Here is a 20,571-nt window from a genome sequence, read left to right as displayed (position 1 = left end):
TAGAACTCCTTAGGTTTAGGGGTGACATCAACGCCTAACAAAACTCAAGCTATATATGCGCGTGTGCAAATGTTTGACTATCATCAACAAATTAACATATCATAAAATTATAATTATTTATATTTAAAAAAATTATATACATTTATAGTGACTATTAATTTTGGGGAAATTATAAAAAATAGGTAAAAGTAAGGGTGTTTAAGAAAATTGTCCAAAAAATTTAGATTAAAGCAAAAATATCCAACTTTTATGAAATATCGAAACTGCCCATATATAAACACAACAAATTCCCCCTGTCCTTACTGTAAGTTTACTGTTCAAAAACAGAGGAAAATTTCCCACTGTTGATCAGATTTCTGGCGATTTTCGTGGTTTTCGACGACCGAAAATAGCACAGAACATTAGAATATCTTCTGTCATCTTGTTTTAATCAAGTTATTGTTCATATTATTGAGATTTGAGTGAGATTTTACGGTTTAAAATTTTAGGGTTTTGATTTTGAATAATGCTTAAAATGTTTTGATTCTTGGTTGATTTCGTTGAATTGGTTGAGGGGTTTTGTGTTATAACCTATGTAGATTTGATTTGTGTTGAAATTGGAGGTCGAAACGATGAATTTTGGTCGAAAATCCCTTCCGAAACGTTCGACAGTCCAACAGTGGGAACAGTGTTTCCCACTGTTGACAGTGGGTTAGGGGGTTTAATAGTGTTTTCAAAATATTAGGGAGCTATATGAGAGTCCTCATTCAACTGTAGACTTTTTTGAAATTTGCCACGTGACAGTGGGCTATTGTTGACGCTATCATGGGATAGGGGGGAAATTTAACGTTTTCAAAATTTTAAGGGGAGGGGGAACAGGGGGAGATCTACGGGGGTCCATGTGAAATTTTACACTGAACAGTGGGCAGGCCATGAAAACCGTGGGTTGGGTGGAAATTAACTTTTTTAAAACTATAGGGTTTATATGAGACAGACTTTGAACAACCATAACTTTTGATCCGGGAGGAGTTACGGGGCTTGTAATATATCAAAGCGAAGCTCATTTCGAGCTCTATAACGACAACTAGCTTTGCTGGTTGCACCGAATTTGGAGGCCAAAATAAAACTGTTTCAATGTGTATTATGCAGTTTTATTATTTTATCAAATTTAGGATTTTCGGTTTTTATGATTTTGAGTTTGTTTGTGACCGGACCAGACTTTTTTCATATGTAATTTTCAAATTTGATATTTGTAATTATGATGTGTTTTTTTAGACACATTTTACGATGTAATTACGAAATTTTGATCGATTTTTCGGTTTTCTCGTTCATAAGCTATTTGAACGTGTAGTTTTATAAATTTAAATCTGTTTTTTAGATTTTCGAGTAATTTTTTTATTATTGACATTCTAGGATATTTCAATATATCTATTTATTCATAACACGTTATTTTCAATATAGTTTTCACGAATTGATTTTTTCGATTCAAATTCAAAAATACGAATTTCTTCTTTCCGAATGAACCCGTAGTAATTGATATTAAATAAAAATAAGAGTGAAATTAAGTATTTAAGTGATATAAAAAATGTATGTAATGAGAGTGAGAGTGAGGAGGTTTATATATATGAGGGGAAGGGTAATTTTGGTATTTTAGAAAAAGCTATGGGCATTTTTGCTTAGAAATAGGGAATTTGGGCATTTTTGCTTGAAAATAGTGAATTTGGGTATTTTTGCTTAATAGAGGGGTATTTTAGGCTTTTTTTTATAATTTTCCATTAATTTTGATATCAATAATAATATATTATATTATAATTAAATAATTTTAAATTAAAAATAAATTAATAACCAACTACATTCCAATACATCATTCATTATAACACTGTAAAACTACCTAACCTAAGAACTGACGGATTAATTACCCGAAAAGGGGAGAATTGATGGATTATTAAGCTAATAATCAAATAAATAACATGAGCTCCCTAATGCAGGAAAGTCAGTTGTCGTCCAGCGGTTAGGATATCTGGCTTTCACCCAGGAGACCCGGATTCGATTCCCGGCAACGGAAAATTGATTTTTTTTATTATATTTTCCGATATGTTTTCTCTGATAAATATGCCTTCATGTTGTGTTGAATAGGAGCAAATTGTAATACCAATCTCAAAGGTTTCCATCATCACTAACTGCAGATGTTTTGTTGGATATCTAAAACCCCAAAAATTATCTTCTATGTTTTCTTACAATTAATCATTACTATGCTGTCAGACAATGATAAAATGATTCACTCCTTTATTACCAGTTCTTCTATGTTTGGATCCCAACCAAACAACTGACTCTAAAGTGAAACAATTAGAACTTCCATGATCCTCCTCAACCATCAATATGAAGATTGGTGACACACAAATGAAGTATTTAAGACACAAGAAGAAACATTAATAAAGTTGGCTCATATTTAGACATATAACACTATATAAAGAGGCAGCAGCCTGTTTATTCCCTATCCACACATATCACAAGAGTAGATATTAAAATTTACATATTTACTAGTTTCTGGTTCTTATTGTTACAATCATACTGTTGAAGATAGCAAGCCTCAATCCATAGTTTTAAACAGTAAACATTTATCTAATAGAAATATTTCAAATGAAACTTTCCATCACTGTTCTTTATTACTTCAACCTGGAACTTCACTTCTTCAACTCCCCACTGCAACTTCAGATGCAATTCATATCTGGCATAATCTTCAATAACCTGCATTTAACCAAGATTACTTCAGTGAACCACAAGTTTATAAATTTGAGATTGAGCAGACATTCAACAGATGGAGAAAACCCAGTCCTAGGGAAAAGAGAGAGGTGGGGAGCATATTGTTTGAAAGAAAAGGAGATAACCAATCAACTTAATCACTTCATATGGTTTCAGAGAAGTGCACCATTATTGGGACGCAATCTTACCCCATCATTAGTCAATCTTGATCTTGGTCAAAGGGCTGTCAACACCCCTTGGACCAAGATCAAAGGTGAAAAGTACTCTAATCCATGGTTATATCATTGAAATTTATTAAGAATCAAAAGCTGCATACTATTAATCTAAACCAGATATGCAAAACAATGTGAAATGCCAACCTTGGCCTTAGCATGAAGGATCTCTAAAAGTTCATATGGATTCAATGAGTTGGAACTCTGCTGGATGGACTTCACAGCATAACTTGCTGCACCTTGGACTTCTAAATCATTCGTTGGTACTTCATGCCATTCTAGATCACGGCCATCTGATTTAGAGGAATGCATCCAACCAGTCACCACTTTCTCTTTCTATTTTACTTGTCTAATAACCAAATAAATGAATGCTCACCAGAACTCTCAGTTCTCAGATAATAACATGAAAGAGGGAAATCATCTTGTATTCAATAGTAGGTTGCAATGTGTCTAGCCAAAATATTTAGCACATTACAGGACAACAACTTAAGGATCCAGCATTCATGCCCTTATCCTTTGTAAAATGGATCAAATTCAATAACTCTTAGTTGGAAGTCATGATGCAGGAATTATGCGATTTAATCCCTCCTCACAACATATATAATATAATGAAATTAATCCCCTTGGAAAACGTAAAAGACAGAAATAACCAATTCTCAAAATAGCTTCTAGCAACTGTAAGACACTTAAAAGGTATGATGAATGTTTGGCAAGACAGTTTTGAAGCAAGAAGTCTTGGTGTCTGATAGACCACTCAAGCCTCAAGGTTTTTTATAGAAGGAGAATAAAAAGGACACATCAGCAAGCAGCAAATATGGATATAAATGATTCACTTCAGAAAAATAAGGGAAGAGACGATTCATTGGAAGATTCAGCCACTGTGCCAGTGAGCAAGAGGGCTGGGTAACTTGGGTATAAAAATAGCCAAGATTTCGTTCTGTGTTTCTTTAGACTAGATTGCCACAGACAAAGAAGCTATTAACAATATCTACTAGCATCAGAATCCCAATAATAGGGGAAAAAGAAAAAAAATGATTCTGAGTATCAAAGGGACATCAGGCATAGGTATCAGCCAGATACTTCAAGATAGCAACACAACTAAAATGATCCATTACCGTGTTTGACGCCAAGGTCTGAAGTAGTGAATGAAGGGCCATCCTTGGCATGCTTGAACTCCTCTAACTTCTTGAAGTTCATCCATGGCTTCACCCAGACTTTGGCTTGATATATCTTCTTCTTGCCAGCATCAACTGCTTCGAGAGTAAGATGATACATCATGCCAGCAACCACCTGTTCCCTGGCCTTCAACACCCTTGAGAACTCAAGAAGGGAATTCTGTAAAAATTCAGAAACAAATCAATTTAACTTCCACCAGAAAATTGCAAACAACAAATTAGCAAAGTCATGAGCATATCTAATTCAATTTGAACATTAGAGACGAAAAAACTAACACTAAAATATTTTACCAATTAATTCAATCTCATAAATTAATATATTTAGGTCCCGAAACAAAACAAAAAAAAGGCAAACGACCAAACTAAAACAAATCCGAAGCAACACAAAAAATAGATTATATTTTAATCAAGAAACTAAAAATAAAAAGAATTGAAAAAAAAAAAACCTCCTTCTTGTTGTGTTCTTGAACAGCGAATCGTGCAAGGCTTTCCATCTCAGCGCCGTTTTGGGAGCCCTTGCATGTCTGAACGCCTCCGAACTTCATCTTGTGGAAACTGTCCTCTCGAGAAAGGCCCAATTCAACGAACCCACAAAGCAAAACCGCAGAACTCAACAATATGAAAGAATACCTGTTCATCATCTTCATAGTGAAACAATCTGCGTCAGCCGCACGCACTGGATTAAAGTTATCTTGAATTCTGTCGTAACTTGTAAAACCAAATCCGCCCTTTAGAACGCTAGTTGGAGCCTTAGACGTAACGAGTAAGTTATTTCGTTGATTCCTTTATCATTGACTGCGTTTACGGGCTCCCGGTGAAACGAGTTGCCTATGACTCGGCCATGGGCCTTGGGATATTTTATTTAATATTATTAAGTATCAACCAGAGCACTGACTTAATTTTCTTTATAAAATTTAAAAAGAGGAGACCAAGCCCAAGGTTTCTCCAAATTGTGGGTTAAAACACCTGGCTTGGAAAATATATACATAAATATCCCCCGTTATCTCAAAAAATATAATTTCAAACATGAGTTACATATTTTTGTTTGTGGGTGTAACATCCAGGCTCTCAGGTTTTTGGCACAGTTTAACTTACAATCAAAATCTAGTGTACAAATTAAAGACTAAAATCACTTAATTTAGAATCCTGCATACGGACGGTAGCACCCGGCCTGAAACTCTCATCTTAGAACAACATTTAACTTCTTCTCCACCTGGTCCCTCACATTCCACTGCATTCACAGTTATGGATGTTAATAACTTGAAAGAATATAATATCAACTGCACAAGGAGAAAAGGGCTAAAGAAGTACAAAACATAAAAACCTACTTGCAACTCATTAATTTCCTCATCTGTAAGTGATCGCTCCATTGACCTGTACGCGATTCTATAACAATGGCTAGTCATTCCTTCCTTGTTGGTAAAATTGTCTATCAATTGTACCTGGCAATCACAAATGAAATTAACAATGAAGGTGAATTTACAGCAGAATATTTATTATGCCAAGAGATATAAAGCCGCATTTATGGAACTATTCCACAGGTCACAGATGAAAAAGAGAAACATGTTATGATTCATTGCTATCAGTTATTCTAGAGCTTTGTATTACGTAATCCAAGACCCTGCAGTCTCATATCGCAAGAGTTTTCCGAGGAATTTCTATAGACATTGGCTTCACTTACTCATCTAGTCCTGATAAAAACTGCTGAAAAGCAGAGTTGCATGCATTCAAGCCTTGCTTTCCTCTTCCCTTGCACTATCGGATTTTCAGTTCTACACTAGGTTAATACTAATATGCATATCTGTGCGGGAGGGTATGATATAGAAAAAAACCCAGTAGAAACATGACCTAATTAAAGTAAGAAATTGAATAAAAATATCTTAAGTTGCACAAGATAGAGGAATTCAAGGTTATGCTTCAAAACCTTTCAGCATTAATCACTAGGAGGAGATATACTACCATGTTATGCCTCATCATATCAGGTGGTTAAGGACATGGATGAATGGGGATGATGGGCTAGCAACTCAATTAACCAGAGACTTAAATTTGTGCAGTTCAAAATTTTGACCAAGAAATTTGATTTAGATTCAATTGTACAGGGCTAGACACTTCCTAGGTGAAAAATTAACAAACACCAATAGGCATAGTTAATTTTTCTCATTTTAGTGGAGAATATACAAGTATATAGCTTCAGGAGAGACTGAAATTCTAGAAAGACTTACCTCCTCAACAAGATCCCCTGCAACTCCTCTTACAACCTCACATAAATTGTTTTCAGTGAAGGATTCATTGATCCAGAAACTCATGTCTTTGTAGCAAGGAGGAAACTGCAAAAGACAATTCAGCTTCTAAGTATGTGTTTACATGCAGTTATAACAGTTCCGTGCACATCCTTATCCAATATCTACATAACCACACTCGGAAGTAAAGCAGCTGTAACTCAGATTTGGCTACAATTTAAAGAAACAAAGACAAATTGCACTAAGAAACATCAACAATGTAAGCAAGTATGTGATTCAAACTTATCAGTCAAGCTTCACAAAAAGAAAATAAAAGACATAAAATAACCTTTGAGAATGGCTTGAATTTGACCCCGAGTTGACCCTGGGAAAACTGCATGAAAATAGATGTGCATTACAAATCTGTAGAATCTGAACACATAAATTTTATTTGAAAAGATTGAAACATTTCTAAAACATAGGACGGACAAGTAAAAACAAAACTAGTAACAAAAATCTATTGAAACTCTACCTGGGAGGAAAATCGCTCATCAGTCGACCAGAAAAGCCGGATATCTGGTATGTCAAATAAAACCATTGCTAGCCTCTCCAAACCAAGTCCAAAAGCCCAAGCAACATTATTTGATCTTCCAGCTCTCTTCAAAATTTCTTGCTCAGTAACCCCACAGCCCAAAACCTCCATCCACTTTTCCTGATACATGATTCAAGGTCGACCAGTGAGTAATATACAGAACAAAAGGTACCAGATGAGGTAACTCCAAGCACAATAATTGTTCAGTTCAAAAAAGAAATGAATACAACTAAATTTGTGAGAATTAATTAAAACAAGATTAGAACATATTAAAATAGGTAATAGCTATGCTAATTGCAAAATTCAGTAATTTGCAAACTAGAAACCTCCAAACCTTGACTTAGCAAACAGATGTTCATTTCTTTTATTTTAAATAGGTAATATGAAATTGAACCCACCAAAGATTAAAGATATACTTACAAATAAGGAGCCTGCAATCTACTGCAATGATCAAAACATACAACAAAATACAAAATCAAAGCAAAGAACTCCAGACTAAAGCTAAAACAGAAACCTATTTCTAAGAACATAAAGGAAAGTATCATAAAATTATTTTAGATACCAAAACCCATCGTTGGCTAATCATGACTTCCAATGGAATACCACACATTACATCTTTATGACTTCCAATCAACACTTTATGACTTCCAATTAAAAAGGTCACACGACCTTGGCAACACCCAATAAATGTTGGAATTGAAGAAATAAGTTGAAGCAAAAACTTAGAATGCAATAGTGTAGGAAGACATAATATATGCATTCAACTTTTTTTGTGCACATAATGCACCATGAAGTGGTAAGGCAGATCCTCACTCTTTTCCTTTGCATGGTATAATTTGTATTGAACTTTCTTTAATCAATGAGCCAAACCCAAATCTTCACCTTATAAAAGACTCTAGCCTTCCACATAAACTTGGAGGCATAAAAACAAAAAAAAGTAACAGTCCATGTTGTTAAGCAAAAAGCCAATGTCAACAAAAAATTATACTCCATAATCTCATCAGCAACTAGAGCAAATCCAAGGTTTGTCAATTCTCCAAAAGTTCCTTAGGTTGTTAAAATAGTTTCCTCAACTCCAGTTTAATTCTTAAAGGCAACACTTATGCAATCATCTTACAAAGGGAGGCAACAAAACATATAAATCTATACTCATGAAAGAGATTCAACCCTGCTATAGTTTCTATTAGACTCCAAAGAAAGATTCAATATCATGAGAACATCCACAAACCAATTCCATAAGATTTATCAAATAAAATACCTCGGTCATTATTAAATCACCCACCACTGAAAATCTTTTTCCATCTTCGCTACCTTTTTTGAACATTGTACAAAAAATTCTTCAGCTACTACTTAAAAGTACTTTATTCTCCTTTCTACATGGGTGATTGTTAGCATTTAAATCACAAAATACACATCTCCTAGTTGAACAAATCTCATGCTACCATCAATTTATTTAATTCACCTGTTTTTAACATGAAAAAAAAACCTCTTTTAACAGAAAGGCCAAGAGGCCTTTTAGCATGAGTAATATAAGATGGACAAAAAAAAAAAATCTACAGTAAATGGCTGAAACTTTATAGGAAAAAATCAAATAACTAGGACATTATCTCGTAAAGATGATAATTATAGTACCTTAAAGTATATCTCTAGTTCATATGATGGATTGGTAAATGGAAAATATGCATCAATCCATCGTATTTCCACAGAACCTGAAATGTAATTACATTTGGCATAATGGGATCAACAAATAGTGTGTTTAGTAAGTAGATAATAAGCTCAAATACAATAAAACCAGTCAAACAATATGGCATATCCATAAAATTTTCAGTCTAAGATGCTTTACATGATTCATACATTGTTCACGGTAGAAATTTTAAGAATTGCAATTTTCCATGTTCTTGCATCAATCGACAACAAACTTCAATTAGACATTGACATTAGATAAAAGGAAGCAGCCATAACAGAAGAAGAGTTTACTATTCTGTTTATGCACTTTCAAACATCATGAATTTTGATAATTTTATAATACATATGATGAGATTGTGTCTTTTTCTTACTGTGGAGAACGGTAAAATGAAGAAAAAAGCTTCCACGAAGATTAACATGCAGATTAAATTTTGATAAGATTTGTTTATGCCAAAACCAGAAACTTCAAACTACTTCTCAACTTGAAAATTTTTTAAAATGAAATAATCTTTAGCAGAGTTCTAATATTGTTTTCAGTTCAGATCATTACTTTAGGAGTGACAAGTATTTCTATATACAAGAGTTGAATTTTGATTTATATGTTACTTGATCAAGTGGAAAATGAATTATTTGATAGTTATTTTTCCTTCAACTGGTTAAGGTAAAATCTATAAGAATATAATTCCCTTTAATATTGTTTTTCTAAAGAAAGATAAGACTATAAATGCCTAGTAATTTTGCATCAAGAAAAAAAAATAATGTAAGACCCTTGATTATTCTAGTTCCTCGCATCACTCTCTCATTAATTTTTTCTCCATTCATAATCTATTTTGTTTCATCTTTCTCTAAATTCTTTGTTCAGTTCTAACTTTCTCAATTATCCCTTAGGATTAGCTTCCAAATCCAAGTTTAGAGAGAAACTTTGGTTGAGCAAATGCAAGTGCATTCAGAGAATCATAGGGCAAGTGTCATGCATGGTGCTTCTTGGTTGGCCAATGTACATGCACTTTTTGCAGTAAAATTTTTTTTCCAGAGCAACATCTTTATTTAGCAAGAATCCCCTAAGAATCAATAATATGAAGCAAAACTACATCATTAAGCCTATTTACACATCATGCCAACATCTTTCTTCTACAATAAAGCCTAAAAATCAAGGATAGAAAGATTCTTTTCTATTTTGGATAAAAAACATAAGATTAAAGATAGCAAAGTGACAGTAAGTCATAGCAGTTACCAAATAAATGGCGTGCCAAACCCTCCAAACATTTTTCCAGATCTTCCGCAGCATAAGCTGTGCCATCAAGACCAGAACCCTCCCAATCCTCTGGTGAAAAAACTCGAACACCCTCCATCTGTATGGCCATAACAAATTTATAAGAGAAAAAAGAGAAATTTTCAAAAAGACTATTTATTTTATCCAATGACTTAAATTAAGGACACAAAACCTGATGAAATACAGGGTAATGTGTTGAATCAATAGAATCTCTACGATAAACATCTCCAGTTACAAGAAAATGATTATGTCCCCCACTCAGAATCTCAGCTTGATGGGCACTAGTATGGCATCGCAAAACAGTTTGGGGGTCAATATAGTAAGTATCATTATAACTCCTACTTACATGATCAGCAGGAACCAGGACATCATCAAAATTCTGCAATAAAAGGATGTAGTATCATAGAATGAACAAAAATTCTTACATAAACTACCTACCATGGCAGTATGTCAAAACTAAGAAAAATAAATAAAGTTAACTAAGAGAAATGCAACATCTTCTTTATGAAAAAAATTGCTTAAGGCATGCATGGTAGAGACTTAGCGGACATATCGGACAAGATAAAGAATTCACTACCACTTACTAGAAGTTTCACAGAGAAAGTATAAAGATTTTTCCAGAAATGTCAAACTTTGTCCAAATGAAAAAAGAACCACATATTAGGACAGAAAAATACAGTTGTTTTAGTTTCCAGCATGATAATATTCAATATTTTCTTTAAAATTTGTAAGCATTCTTTCAATTTAAGGCTTTTCCTAAATTTCTCCTTAAGAAATGTTATCTCCAATCCCATTTAGACTAAAACAGGATCAAAGTCTAGTGTGAACAGTAGTAAGCTATACCTATTTTCTAATTGTGTCACTTCCACTTTCACCAAATGTCTTCCATTGGCACAAACTATAATGAGCGAACAATGAACCTACACAATATTTAAACATGGAGACGAGACAATTTGACTAAACATAACTACCTAGAGACCTCCAAGCTTTTGTTCTTACTTAAGCACAAATGCAAACTGCCGCCAATTTCAAACACTTGGCACACATTCCTTACTATCGAATACTAACTACAATCAATTGGATCACTAAATACCAAACTCACTACATTATAAACAAAATAAGTATCAGTGACCCCCACTTAAAACTAAAACTTCCAAATTAGCAGACAAACCTGTTTCACAGAAACAATTGGGCACAAATCATCAAATTTATCAAACTTATTCGGATAATTGGTATCAAAATAGTCATATATAGCATTCTTCAAAATCCCAAGCGGGTGTTGATTCCTCTTATGAAGTTGCATCCCCAATTTCGAAAATATCGAATCCGGAACATTGTTCGTTGGATCATCCCTCACCACATCTACGAAACCACCATAGAAAAAGCATTATAAACCCAGAAACATATATCAAGCAGCAGTAGTTCTCCTCCAAAATGCAATAAATAACAAGTTTAACAGTTGAAAATACCGTCTTTAGCCATCTTGACTCCGCCAAACTCCAGCAACGAAGCCACCGGCTGTGTGAACTTCTTTTTAGTAGCAAGAGTTGAAACAGAAGATACATGTATCCAAGAAGCGAAGCTTTTCAAGCCACAGCTATAGTGAACAAGCGAGGCTCTAGCGAAGAAAAAGGAGTGTGAAATGGGCATAACCATTTTTCTTAAACTTTATGGAAGTATTCAACTTTTCGGTGCAATAGAAATGAGTTATCAAGCTTTCACTTGTTCTAATTCTTTTTCAAATCGAAAAACGATAAGTGAAGATGAAAGAATCAGACGGAAAAGCGTCGTGGTGGTCGTGGTGGGGCGTGCGCGCTCGTGTGTGTTTTGCGGCAGTGAGAGGTTTTTGTAGATTGGTGTTTGTGCTTGGGAATTTGCCATGTTACTGCACATTTAGGTGGTTTCGTTTGAGATTAATCCAACGGATGAGAAAAAAGATGAAGAAGTTGGGGTGGATTTGATAAAATTAAAAAAAATTGCCTTTTTTTAAAAAGAAAATTACAATTTTGTATTTTTAACCTTTCAACAAATTTTAATAGAGTTTATATATAATCTTTCAAACAATATTAAAATATATTTATTTTAAATACATAAAATAGATATATAATTATATATATTATTATATTTTTAATATAATTTAAAAAATAATAATTAATGTTATCAAGAATGTTTAAAATTTTACTAGCCGTGGGTTAGTATTAATTAAATTTTAATTTAATAAAAATGGGTAATAATATATTTAAATGAAATGTTAATGGATTTAATAGGATCATTAAATACAAATATGTATTTAAACAAATGTATTATTCCCACCCTAGGATTAACCTATTCCCAAATATGTATTTAAAAAATTCCAAAATCTCAAAATACTCATCTATAGATTATAAAACTTAACCAAAATCGTTAATTATAAAGAGTAAAATTATTATTTTACTATTAAACCTAAAAACTTACATCATTTTTCCTTCATATTTTGAAAAATTAACATATTCCTTTAAAAGATTAAGTTTTAAAAGATTCACTTTTTACCTCAAGGTTTTTTCTTTTTTCTGTTGCTACTGAAAGTTATTCCTACCATCAGTTGACCTTTTCATCATCTTCTTCTCTCATCATCGACCTTTCTATCATTGAAGTTTTATCGAACAAAGACGACATCAAAAGATTTGTCTAATGTCAATTCATTGACATAATAAATTATTTGTCTACGGATTCACGTTTTCATTTAACGATTGAAAATTTTTGCATTGTGACTCAAACAAATATTTTGTATCTTAAATTAATTATCAATTTATGTGTTTAATAATTATTAGGTGATCTAACATGTGTGGTTGATTTATTTACACATATGTTTAGGGTTTTTTATTTTTTTATCTACAAGGGTTTTTTTTAAATCTTTAAGGGGAATAAATGCTTTTCAATAACAATAGAGAGGCTCATGTATACTATGGGATTTAATATATGGTATATGCCCAAAACCATCAACTCTAAAATTCTGCGCGTAGAGACCAATCCTTATCCTCCTAGTCATAATAGAGCCCAAATGAATCTTATTGTACGGGCACACAAAACTCATTAAACTTGGTTTTTCTTTGAGTATCTTACCATTTAAAGGCCATACAAATTTCCATAACTTGTACTCAGATATCTTTCCATATGATGAAGATTTACTTGCTCTCTATAAATCTATCATAGGTCTCTTTAGTCAATATAAGTAGTTTCAGCAACTTCTAAGTTCCAAGAGTTGTTTGGAGTTGAGATTTGTAATAATGTCAGAGAGAGTTTCATGTTCTGATAAAATGAAAGGAAAAGTTGGTGAAGAGGTCACTTCAGAGTCTGCAGGTTCAGATGGTCTTTCGCTTGACTTAAGGCTTTTCAACAACAGTCAAACTGATCGTCCTGCATTGAATCTTGAACTCAACTTGCTCGGTTGCCTAGATGGAGGCTCCAAGGACGTGTTGGAGTCTTTTGATCATAAGAATGATGCGAATAAGACGGAGAAGACGAGATTCTTTGTTTGCAAATACTGCGACAAGAAGTTCTCGAACTCTCAGGCATTAGGGGGGCACCAAAATGCTCACAAAAAAGAACGGGCAGCAATGAAAAGAGAGAAGGGACTCGAGAATCTGGTCACTTTTGATCAAAACCCGGCTAGCCTTTACCCATATTCACCACCAAGTTTCTCTAATCAATACGGATCGTTTGGGAGATCTCTTGGTGTTCACACCAACTCTTTTATCCATAAACCGTATCATGCATTTTCTCAATCTCGATGGTCTTGGTCAGAATTCGCCATGCAAAGGGCAGGTGATTATCTGGTTCCTCCAGATGGTAGAGGATTTGAAGTTCAACGGAAGAACCCATTTGGTATGTTTGAAAGTTCTTTTAATGGGAATGGGATGTTAAGAAACTCTTGTTTGAATGGAAGATCTTTAGCTGAAAATTCAGAGGCTGGAACTAGCAAATTGGGTGGCTCTGGAGGGCTTAATAAGTATCAGTAATTACATTTCTTTGGCTGAGGGTTAAAGCTGCATAATTTGTGGTTTTTAACACACAAAAATTTGTTTTCTTTTTCATGTTTCATAACAGAAAATGTAAAATCAATGCAATAAACAATGTCATGGGAGTTTTACAAGTAATTTTAAAGCATTATATATCTATCTCTATATATTATTTTCTTTGATACTAATAGACCATCATCCTATACATTAGGCAAAAAAAAAAAAAAAAATTAAGCCTGCCCCCAATTTAAATCTACTGTTAATTGTGTTATATGAAAGTATTTATTTCATATAATACTATATGTACTTACTTTGTATATATATAAATAGATACATATTAATGTATATCATTAAATAATTAAGTATTACTTTATCCTTAGAGTAATATTATGTGTACTTATTTTATATACACAAATAGACGTATATTTGATATGTATTATCATGTGATTGATTATTACTACTTTATCTTTAATTTAAAATTATTAATCAATCGACAACACACGTCAAGTATGTATTAAGTTATATATTCAAAGTGAGTACGTATAATTTTATTGTTATCCTTAATTTAAAATCATCTAATCATAAGATATCATATATAAATATATACTCATTAATATACTCAAAATAGGTAGAAATGAGTTGCTATACATACTATCAGTCAATTTCACTTTGAGTAATGCTTGTAAATGATTAACGATTGTCTTCAAGCACTAAAAATCAAAGATTTAAATAGAATTTTTAAGAGAAAAATTGTTTAAACTTTTGTTTTATTAATATTTTATTATCAATAAACAATTAAATTTAATGATATTTATTACTAATAACTAATCAAATTTAAAGATGGTTAACTTTTTATAATTGGAAATACAAAAATACTCTATTGGTTTTTTAGTTTTAACTTTCTTTTTAGGAACATCGCAATAATTAAGATTCTCTTTTAGTATAGCCGGAAGAAATGTATCAGCGCTGTAGTTTGTCTTGATGACTCTAGTCCAATATGGAAATTTCCTAACTTTCATGTTGCCCTTCTTCAATAATTGTTTTATAATTTTAAGTTTTCTTTTTATGCCAGTTTTGAAATTAAAATTTTATTTTTAAATTAAAAAAAAAAAACCTTTACAAAATCTCCTAAAGACATTTTATTTTAAAATAAATTCCTATCCTAAATTTTACGCATGAAATATTTCCAAGCCTGGAATCGCATTCAAAGATGAGAAAAGAATGAACAAGAGGAATATAGAAAAGAAAAGAATCAGGACAGTTTTCTAAAATTACACGTATGCATTCTTAAATAAAATATCATTATCCATAGGTGGTCATAGGTTATGTATGCATTCATCACTATGCATATCGACCATTTGACAAATATAAAAAAACTTAAAATTAAAAGTAATTTTTATTATTATTTACATGGTTGTCAAATTCATTATGTACCCTCAATTTTAATATAATTACTTTTAGACCCCCAATGTTTCATTATTTATAGTTGATCAACATGGTTAAAATTGATTCTAACCCTTTGACCGAGCATATGTGCATGATGTATAGTCGTGCATCCCATCATTTTTTATATTTATCAAAATTCTATAAGTATATACATAAAAAGGTGTTATGACTTGTATGTTTGTAAAAAAAAATGTTTATGCACAGGTGCGTATAACTACACAAGGTATATCAGGAAGAGAGTTACAACCTATACATAATGAAAATATGTTTGTACATGAGCATGCATTCATTGTGCATGATCGTACACAATGTACTTTCTAGAATTTTGCTATGAAGCAAAACATTGGAATCTATTTTTTGAGAAGTTATTGTCATAATGAGATAATGTGACATAAAAACTTATCTCAATCCAACAATAACTCTCATTATGCGCAACAACACACAATAACAACAATTCCATGCAAAACATGAAATCAACAACCATACGACGAGATTTTGACAAAAACATACACACAATTTAATCAACAAAAATCCAAAATATAAAAATCAACAATATAACAACAATTTATGTTTTGTAGATATCAAACAAACAGACAACTAACATGTTTAGTGATCAATATAATATCAATATATGTAGAACATCAAATATTAAGATATACAAACATATGTATGCACATAATCAATCAAAATATTTTGCTTGATAATTGCTTAAATATGCTTTGATACCACTATTAGTGTTTATGGGGCAAGAAAAGTAATAGATTGCACTGAATCAATTAGGCCTTAGGCTTTGCCCAACCCAAATGGGATATTAATTAAAATAGGCAAAAAATTTTCCGCTTAAACATTTTTAAGCAAACCTACAATCATTTTACTTTTATAAGGAAATTTATTTGTAATTTCAAAAATACCCTTCCAACCCTGTAGGTGTCATACAGTGTTTGCGGAGTGCGTGGATGCGTGTGGGATGCGTGCGGAGTGCGCGGTGAGTGCTGAGTGTGCGTGGTGCGTACGGTGCGTATGAGTGCGTGCATCTTCATATATATATATAAACAGAATGCGAGAGTACATACAATATGTGCAGAGTGCGCACACTCTTTTATATATATATTTATTATATTTTTTAAATATTATATTATTTAATTATATATATATAAAAAACAAAACAGAGTGCGTGCAGTACGAGGGTGCGCGCACTCTCGCACTGTTTCTTTATATATATATATATATATATATATATATATATATATATATATATATATATATATATGCACACACTCATGCACTTCTCATACACCCACGCACTCTGTACGCATTTGCACGCACGCATGCACTCTGCACGCACTCATGCACCCTGTAGGACCTTTGACATTCCACACACGAAATGGTTGAAGATGATGTAATAAGCCAGAGGGTATTTTTGGAGTTACAAAAAAATTTGCTTATAAAAGTAAAACTACTGTACGTTTGTCTAAAAACGTTTACGCGGAAAAAATTTTACCTATTTTAATTAATATTCCCAAATAATATCTCTAATTATACACTTTTAGCGTACCCTATACGCTAATAGTCTAGAAAAGACCTTTTTGTTAAATGTTTTAGCGTCCCCTATAAGCTAATAGCCTAGAAAATATTGGAAAGTTCGCTATTTATAGACTAACATTAATTATATATTAATTTAATAGAAATAGATAGTAATATAACTCAATAATATAAATTTTCTATTACTAATAGAGAATTCCTATAATGTTCGGTTTTATCTCCGAAAGTCATCCTATAGAAGAATACCAATAAAAAATTAATTATTTGTATTTAAGGATTGAAAACTTATGCATTATGACTAAAACATATATTTTGTATCTTAAATTAATAATCGATTAATGTGTTTAATAACCATAACGTGGCCTTATATGATTTAACATGCGTGGTTAATATTTACTAATTGTTATGTATGATCAATTATGAAATTTTATAGCATGGAGGTCTAGTTATCAATTCTAGAACTTGTATGCTTGTAGATTCATAGATATGCATTATTTAGTAAGATTTCTTTATCATGTATAGGCTCATTGAACTTGTGATTTTCCATATATGGTCCACTAGACATGCATGAATTTTGAGCAAACTTGTTAACTTGGACTTTCTTGGTAGATTTTTTTACCTAAACAATGTTGTTTAGAAAACAATTCTTCCAAAAAATTATTTTGAATATGGCAATTTGTTGGGTTTTTAATACTTTTATCTTGGGTTACACATATTTACGAGGTTTTTTTTTTATTTACAAGTTTTTTTTTCTTGATCGATAAGGGGAATATATACTTTTCAATCACAATAGATAGGGGTGTGTGTGTGTATGTGTGTATTTAATATATGAGATATGCACAAAGCCATCAACTCTTTTCTGAATGATGTAAAATATCCTATTGTATGGACAAAAAAAATAATAATAATCAAACTTGGTTTTTCTTTGAGTATCTTACCATTTACAGGTTATACAAATTTCAATAACTTGTATCTCAGATATCTTTCCATGTAATGAAGATTTACTTGCTCTCTATAAATACATTCATATGTCTCTTTGGTGAATATCAGTAGTTGCTGCAACTTCCAAGTCCCAGGAGTTGTTTAGAGTTGAGACTTGCAATAATGTCAGAGAGAGTTTCATGTTTTGATAAAATGAAAGGAAAAGGCGGTCAAGAAGTCACTTCAAACTCTGCAGGCTTAGATGATCTCTCTCTTGACTTAAAGCTTTTCAACAACAATCAAACTGATCATCCTGCATTGAATCTTGAACTCAACTTGCTCGATCGCCTTGATGCAGGCTCCTCGAATGTGTTGGAGTCTTCTGACAATGAGAGTAATTTGAACAAGACTGAGAAGACAAAATTTTTTGTATGCAAATATTGCGACAAGAAGTTCTCGAACTCTCAGGCATTAGGGGGGCACCAAAATGCTCATAAAAAAGAACGGGCAGCAATGAAAAGAGAAAAAGGACTCGAGAATCTGGTCCCTATTAATCAAAACCTGGCTAGCCATTACCCATATTCACCCTTGGCTGCTGCACCAAGTTTCTCTAATCATTATGGATCACCTCTTGGTGTTCACTTCAACTCTTTCATCCATAAACCGCATCATGCATTTTCTCAATCTCGATGGTCTTTGCCGGAATATGCCATGCAAAGAGCAGGTGATTATGTGGTTCCTCTAGATGGTAGAGGATTTCAAGTCCAGCAGAAGAACCCATTTGGTATGTTTGAAAGTTCTTTAAATGGGAATGGCATGTTAAGAAACTCTTTAAATGGGAATGACATGCATGGAAGCTCTTTAGTTGAAAATTCAGAGGCTGGAACAAGCAAATTTGGCGGCTCTGGAGGGGTTAATAAGTATCAGTAATTACTTTTCTTTGGCTTTAGTGCTCATTAGATGATTGATGAGGGTTTTCAGTTGCAGAATTTGTGGTTTTTTATGCAATAAATTGTTTTCTTTCTCATGTTTCATGACAAGAAATATTATATGAATGCAATAAACAATGTTAGACAATGGAGAGTTTTACAAGTAATTTTTTTAAAGCATAAAATTCAATGAAATGTTTCAAACAGTATAGATCAAATTTTGGTTGTGATACATAAATAAATGAATAAGAAATTATAATATAATTAATAATTAGATTTTGTTTTACCTTTAATTTAAAATTGTTTATTCACATAGTGATATATTATCGTTTATATTTAGACATGACAGTTCATGTTAGAAACCTTTAACTTTAACCGATTCGAATTAAAATCATATCAAAATTTTTTACCCATATCCCAATCCTTTAATTTTCTAGTTAACCCAAATTGACCTGAAATTATATATTGTTTTCATTCTCCAAAGTGTTTTTATCGTTTTATTTTTTTCACTAAATTACTCTAACCTACTATTAATAAAACACATAATATAACAATTTGTTTTATTGATAAATAGTCTAAAAATTTACATATTAAGATTTTTAAAATACTTCAACAATTTGACTAATCAAATCAAATTCTAACTATATAATAATAAAATAAAATATTTAAATAAAAAAAAAAGAGTAGTTAGAATTATACAAAGATACAATTATATGTAATCTATAAAAATTTCAAATTATTATTATACAGATATAACATATAATTATAATATAAGTAAGACCTTAAAATACATCTATATTCGACTAATCAAATCAAATTCTTACTAATTAATAATAAAATAAAATATTTAAATAAAAATAAAAAGCAATATAAGTAATTATAATTATATAAAAATACAACTATATGCAGTTTACAAAGATTTTAACTAATGATTATATTGTCTTTTAACATTTTTATAATTTATATCTAACCAATTCTATTAAAATAATATTTTTCTAAAATATTCGAATTGATTTGAATTGTGTCAGATTACTTTCATATGAACTCTAATACTATTTGATTTAATTTTAAATTGTATTAGGTTGACTTAAAATAAATTTTGTATTAAAAAACTTTAACCCTAACCTGATATTTTTTGTATCATATCGTATCAGATTAATAAATTGTATTAAAAATTATTAATTTTATTTATATTTATTATTTATATATATAATTTTATTATATTATAACTGAAATGATATTGTCCGTTATAAAATTTTCAAACAGTACTTGTAAAATAACTTTTATAATTGGAAAAAAAAAATGCTTTTAATGGTTGGTTTTTCTAGTTTTAACTTTCTTTTTATGAAAATTGCAATCAGTAAGATTCTCTTTTTGTAAAGCCTGAAAAAGTGTATTTCAGCTGTAGTTTGTCTTTATTATCCTCTTCCTTCCAATATGAAATTTTCAAACAATACTTTCCTATCTTTTATGTTTGTGAAAACAATTGGTTTCCATGATGGGATCATTAAAAGGACTAAAATACCCTTTTATAATTGGTTTTTTTTTTTTTTTCAAGTTTTAACTTCCTTTTTATGAACATTGCAATTACTTATATACTACTTTCTTTGAAATTATAATTACCCAAATGCAATATGAGTAAAAGGGAAAAAAAAAATACCCTTGAAAAATACTAGCCATCTAATGTCCTTGTACATTACTGGCCCCCCCTCCCTGTCCTCCCCTCCCAACCTTAGCCATCCACCCCTTAAAAAAATTTAGTCATCCATCCCTTAAAAAAATAAATGAAACTATTAATATGACACAATTTTATATATAAATAATAATATATCATCG

General features: G+C 31.6%; 4 protein-coding genes across 4 annotated transcripts; 2 read left to right on the top strand and 2 right to left on the bottom strand.

Annotated features, from left to right (window-relative positions):
• Nucleotides 1-2,404: 2,404 nt before the first annotated feature.
• On the bottom strand, nt 2,405-4,940 carry LOC123224752 (cysteine proteinase inhibitor 6-like). Its single transcript, XM_044648455.1, has 4 exons — nt 4,576-4,940; nt 4,070-4,289; nt 3,102-3,247; nt 2,405-2,727 (listed from the first exon to the last, which is right to left on the bottom strand). Exons 1-4 carry the CDS (start codon nt 4,774-4,776, stop codon nt 2,602-2,604), a joined length of 693 nt encoding a protein of 230 aa, XP_044504390.1. The 5' UTR covers nt 4,777-4,940; the 3' UTR covers nt 2,405-2,601.
• Nucleotides 4,941-5,112: 172 nt separating this feature from the next.
• LOC123224751 (phenylalanine--tRNA ligase, chloroplastic/mitochondrial) lies at nt 5,113-11,774 on the bottom strand. Its single transcript, XM_044648454.1, has 10 exons — nt 11,369-11,774; nt 11,071-11,261; nt 10,072-10,278; nt 9,861-9,978; nt 8,573-8,649; nt 6,881-7,060; nt 6,698-6,742; nt 6,352-6,456; nt 5,458-5,571; nt 5,113-5,360 (listed from the first exon to the last, which is right to left on the bottom strand). Exons 1-10 carry the CDS (start codon nt 11,553-11,555, stop codon nt 5,310-5,312), a joined length of 1,275 nt encoding a protein of 424 aa, XP_044504389.1. The 5' UTR covers nt 11,556-11,774; the 3' UTR covers nt 5,113-5,309.
• A 1,391-nt stretch (nt 11,775-13,165) lies between these two features.
• LOC123226324 (zinc finger protein 1-like) lies at nt 13,166-13,897 on the top strand. The gene has a single exon (XM_044650834.1). It carries the CDS (start codon nt 13,166-13,168, stop codon nt 13,895-13,897), a length of 732 nt encoding a protein of 243 aa, XP_044506769.1.
• Nucleotides 13,898-17,989: 4,092 nt separating this feature from the next.
• Nucleotides 17,990-18,736, top strand: LOC123226322 (zinc finger protein 1-like). Its single transcript, XM_044650833.1, has one exon. The coding sequence runs from the start codon at nt 17,990-17,992 to the stop codon at nt 18,734-18,736; it is 747 nt and encodes a 248-aa protein (XP_044506768.1).
• The last annotated feature ends 1,835 nt before the right edge of the window (nt 18,737-20,571 follow it).

This window comes from Mangifera indica, chromosome 9 (assembly GCF_011075055.1).
Source record: "Mangifera indica cultivar Alphonso chromosome 9, CATAS_Mindica_2.1, whole genome shotgun sequence".
Lineage (NCBI taxonomy): Eukaryota > Viridiplantae > Streptophyta > Magnoliopsida > Sapindales > Anacardiaceae > Mangifera > Mangifera indica.
The sequence above is the reverse complement of the archived record's forward strand: the minus strand, read 5'-3'. Positions and strand labels throughout refer to the sequence as shown.

What these genes read in the sequence shown, in the direction of transcription:
- LOC123224752 (XM_044648455.1), bottom strand. Translation starts at nt 4,776, where the DNA reads ATGAAGATGATGAACAGGTATTCTTTCATATTGTTGAGTTCTGCGGTT. An exon ending in AGACCTTGGCGTCAAACACG is followed by an intron (nt 3,248 to 4,069) that starts GTAATGGATCAT and finishes CCTCTAAATCAG; the next exon opens with ATGGCCGTGATCTAGAATGG. An exon ending in TCCTTCATGCTAAGGCCAAG is followed by an intron (nt 2,728 to 3,101) that starts GTTGGCATTTCA and finishes GGTTAAATGCAG; the next exon opens with GTTATTGAAGATTATGCCAG.
- LOC123224751 (XM_044648454.1), bottom strand. Translation starts at nt 11,555, where the DNA reads ATGGTTATGCCCATTTCACACTCCTTTTTCTTCGCTAGAGCCTCGCTT. An exon ending in CAATTGTTTCTGTGAAACAG is followed by an intron (nt 10,279 to 11,070) that starts GTTTGTCTGCTA and finishes CTTTTATTGCAG; the next exon opens with AATTTTGATGATGTCCTGGT. An exon ending in AACTAGAGATATACTTTAAG is followed by an intron (nt 7,061 to 8,572) that starts GTACTATAATTA and finishes ATCATGTATCAG; the next exon opens with GAAAAGTGGATGGAGGTTTT.
- LOC123226324 (XM_044650834.1), top strand. Translation starts at nt 13,166, where the DNA reads ATGTCAGAGAGAGTTTCATGTTCTGATAAAATGAAAGGAAAAGTTGGT.
- LOC123226322 (XM_044650833.1), top strand. Translation starts at nt 17,990, where the DNA reads ATGTCAGAGAGAGTTTCATGTTTTGATAAAATGAAAGGAAAAGGCGGT.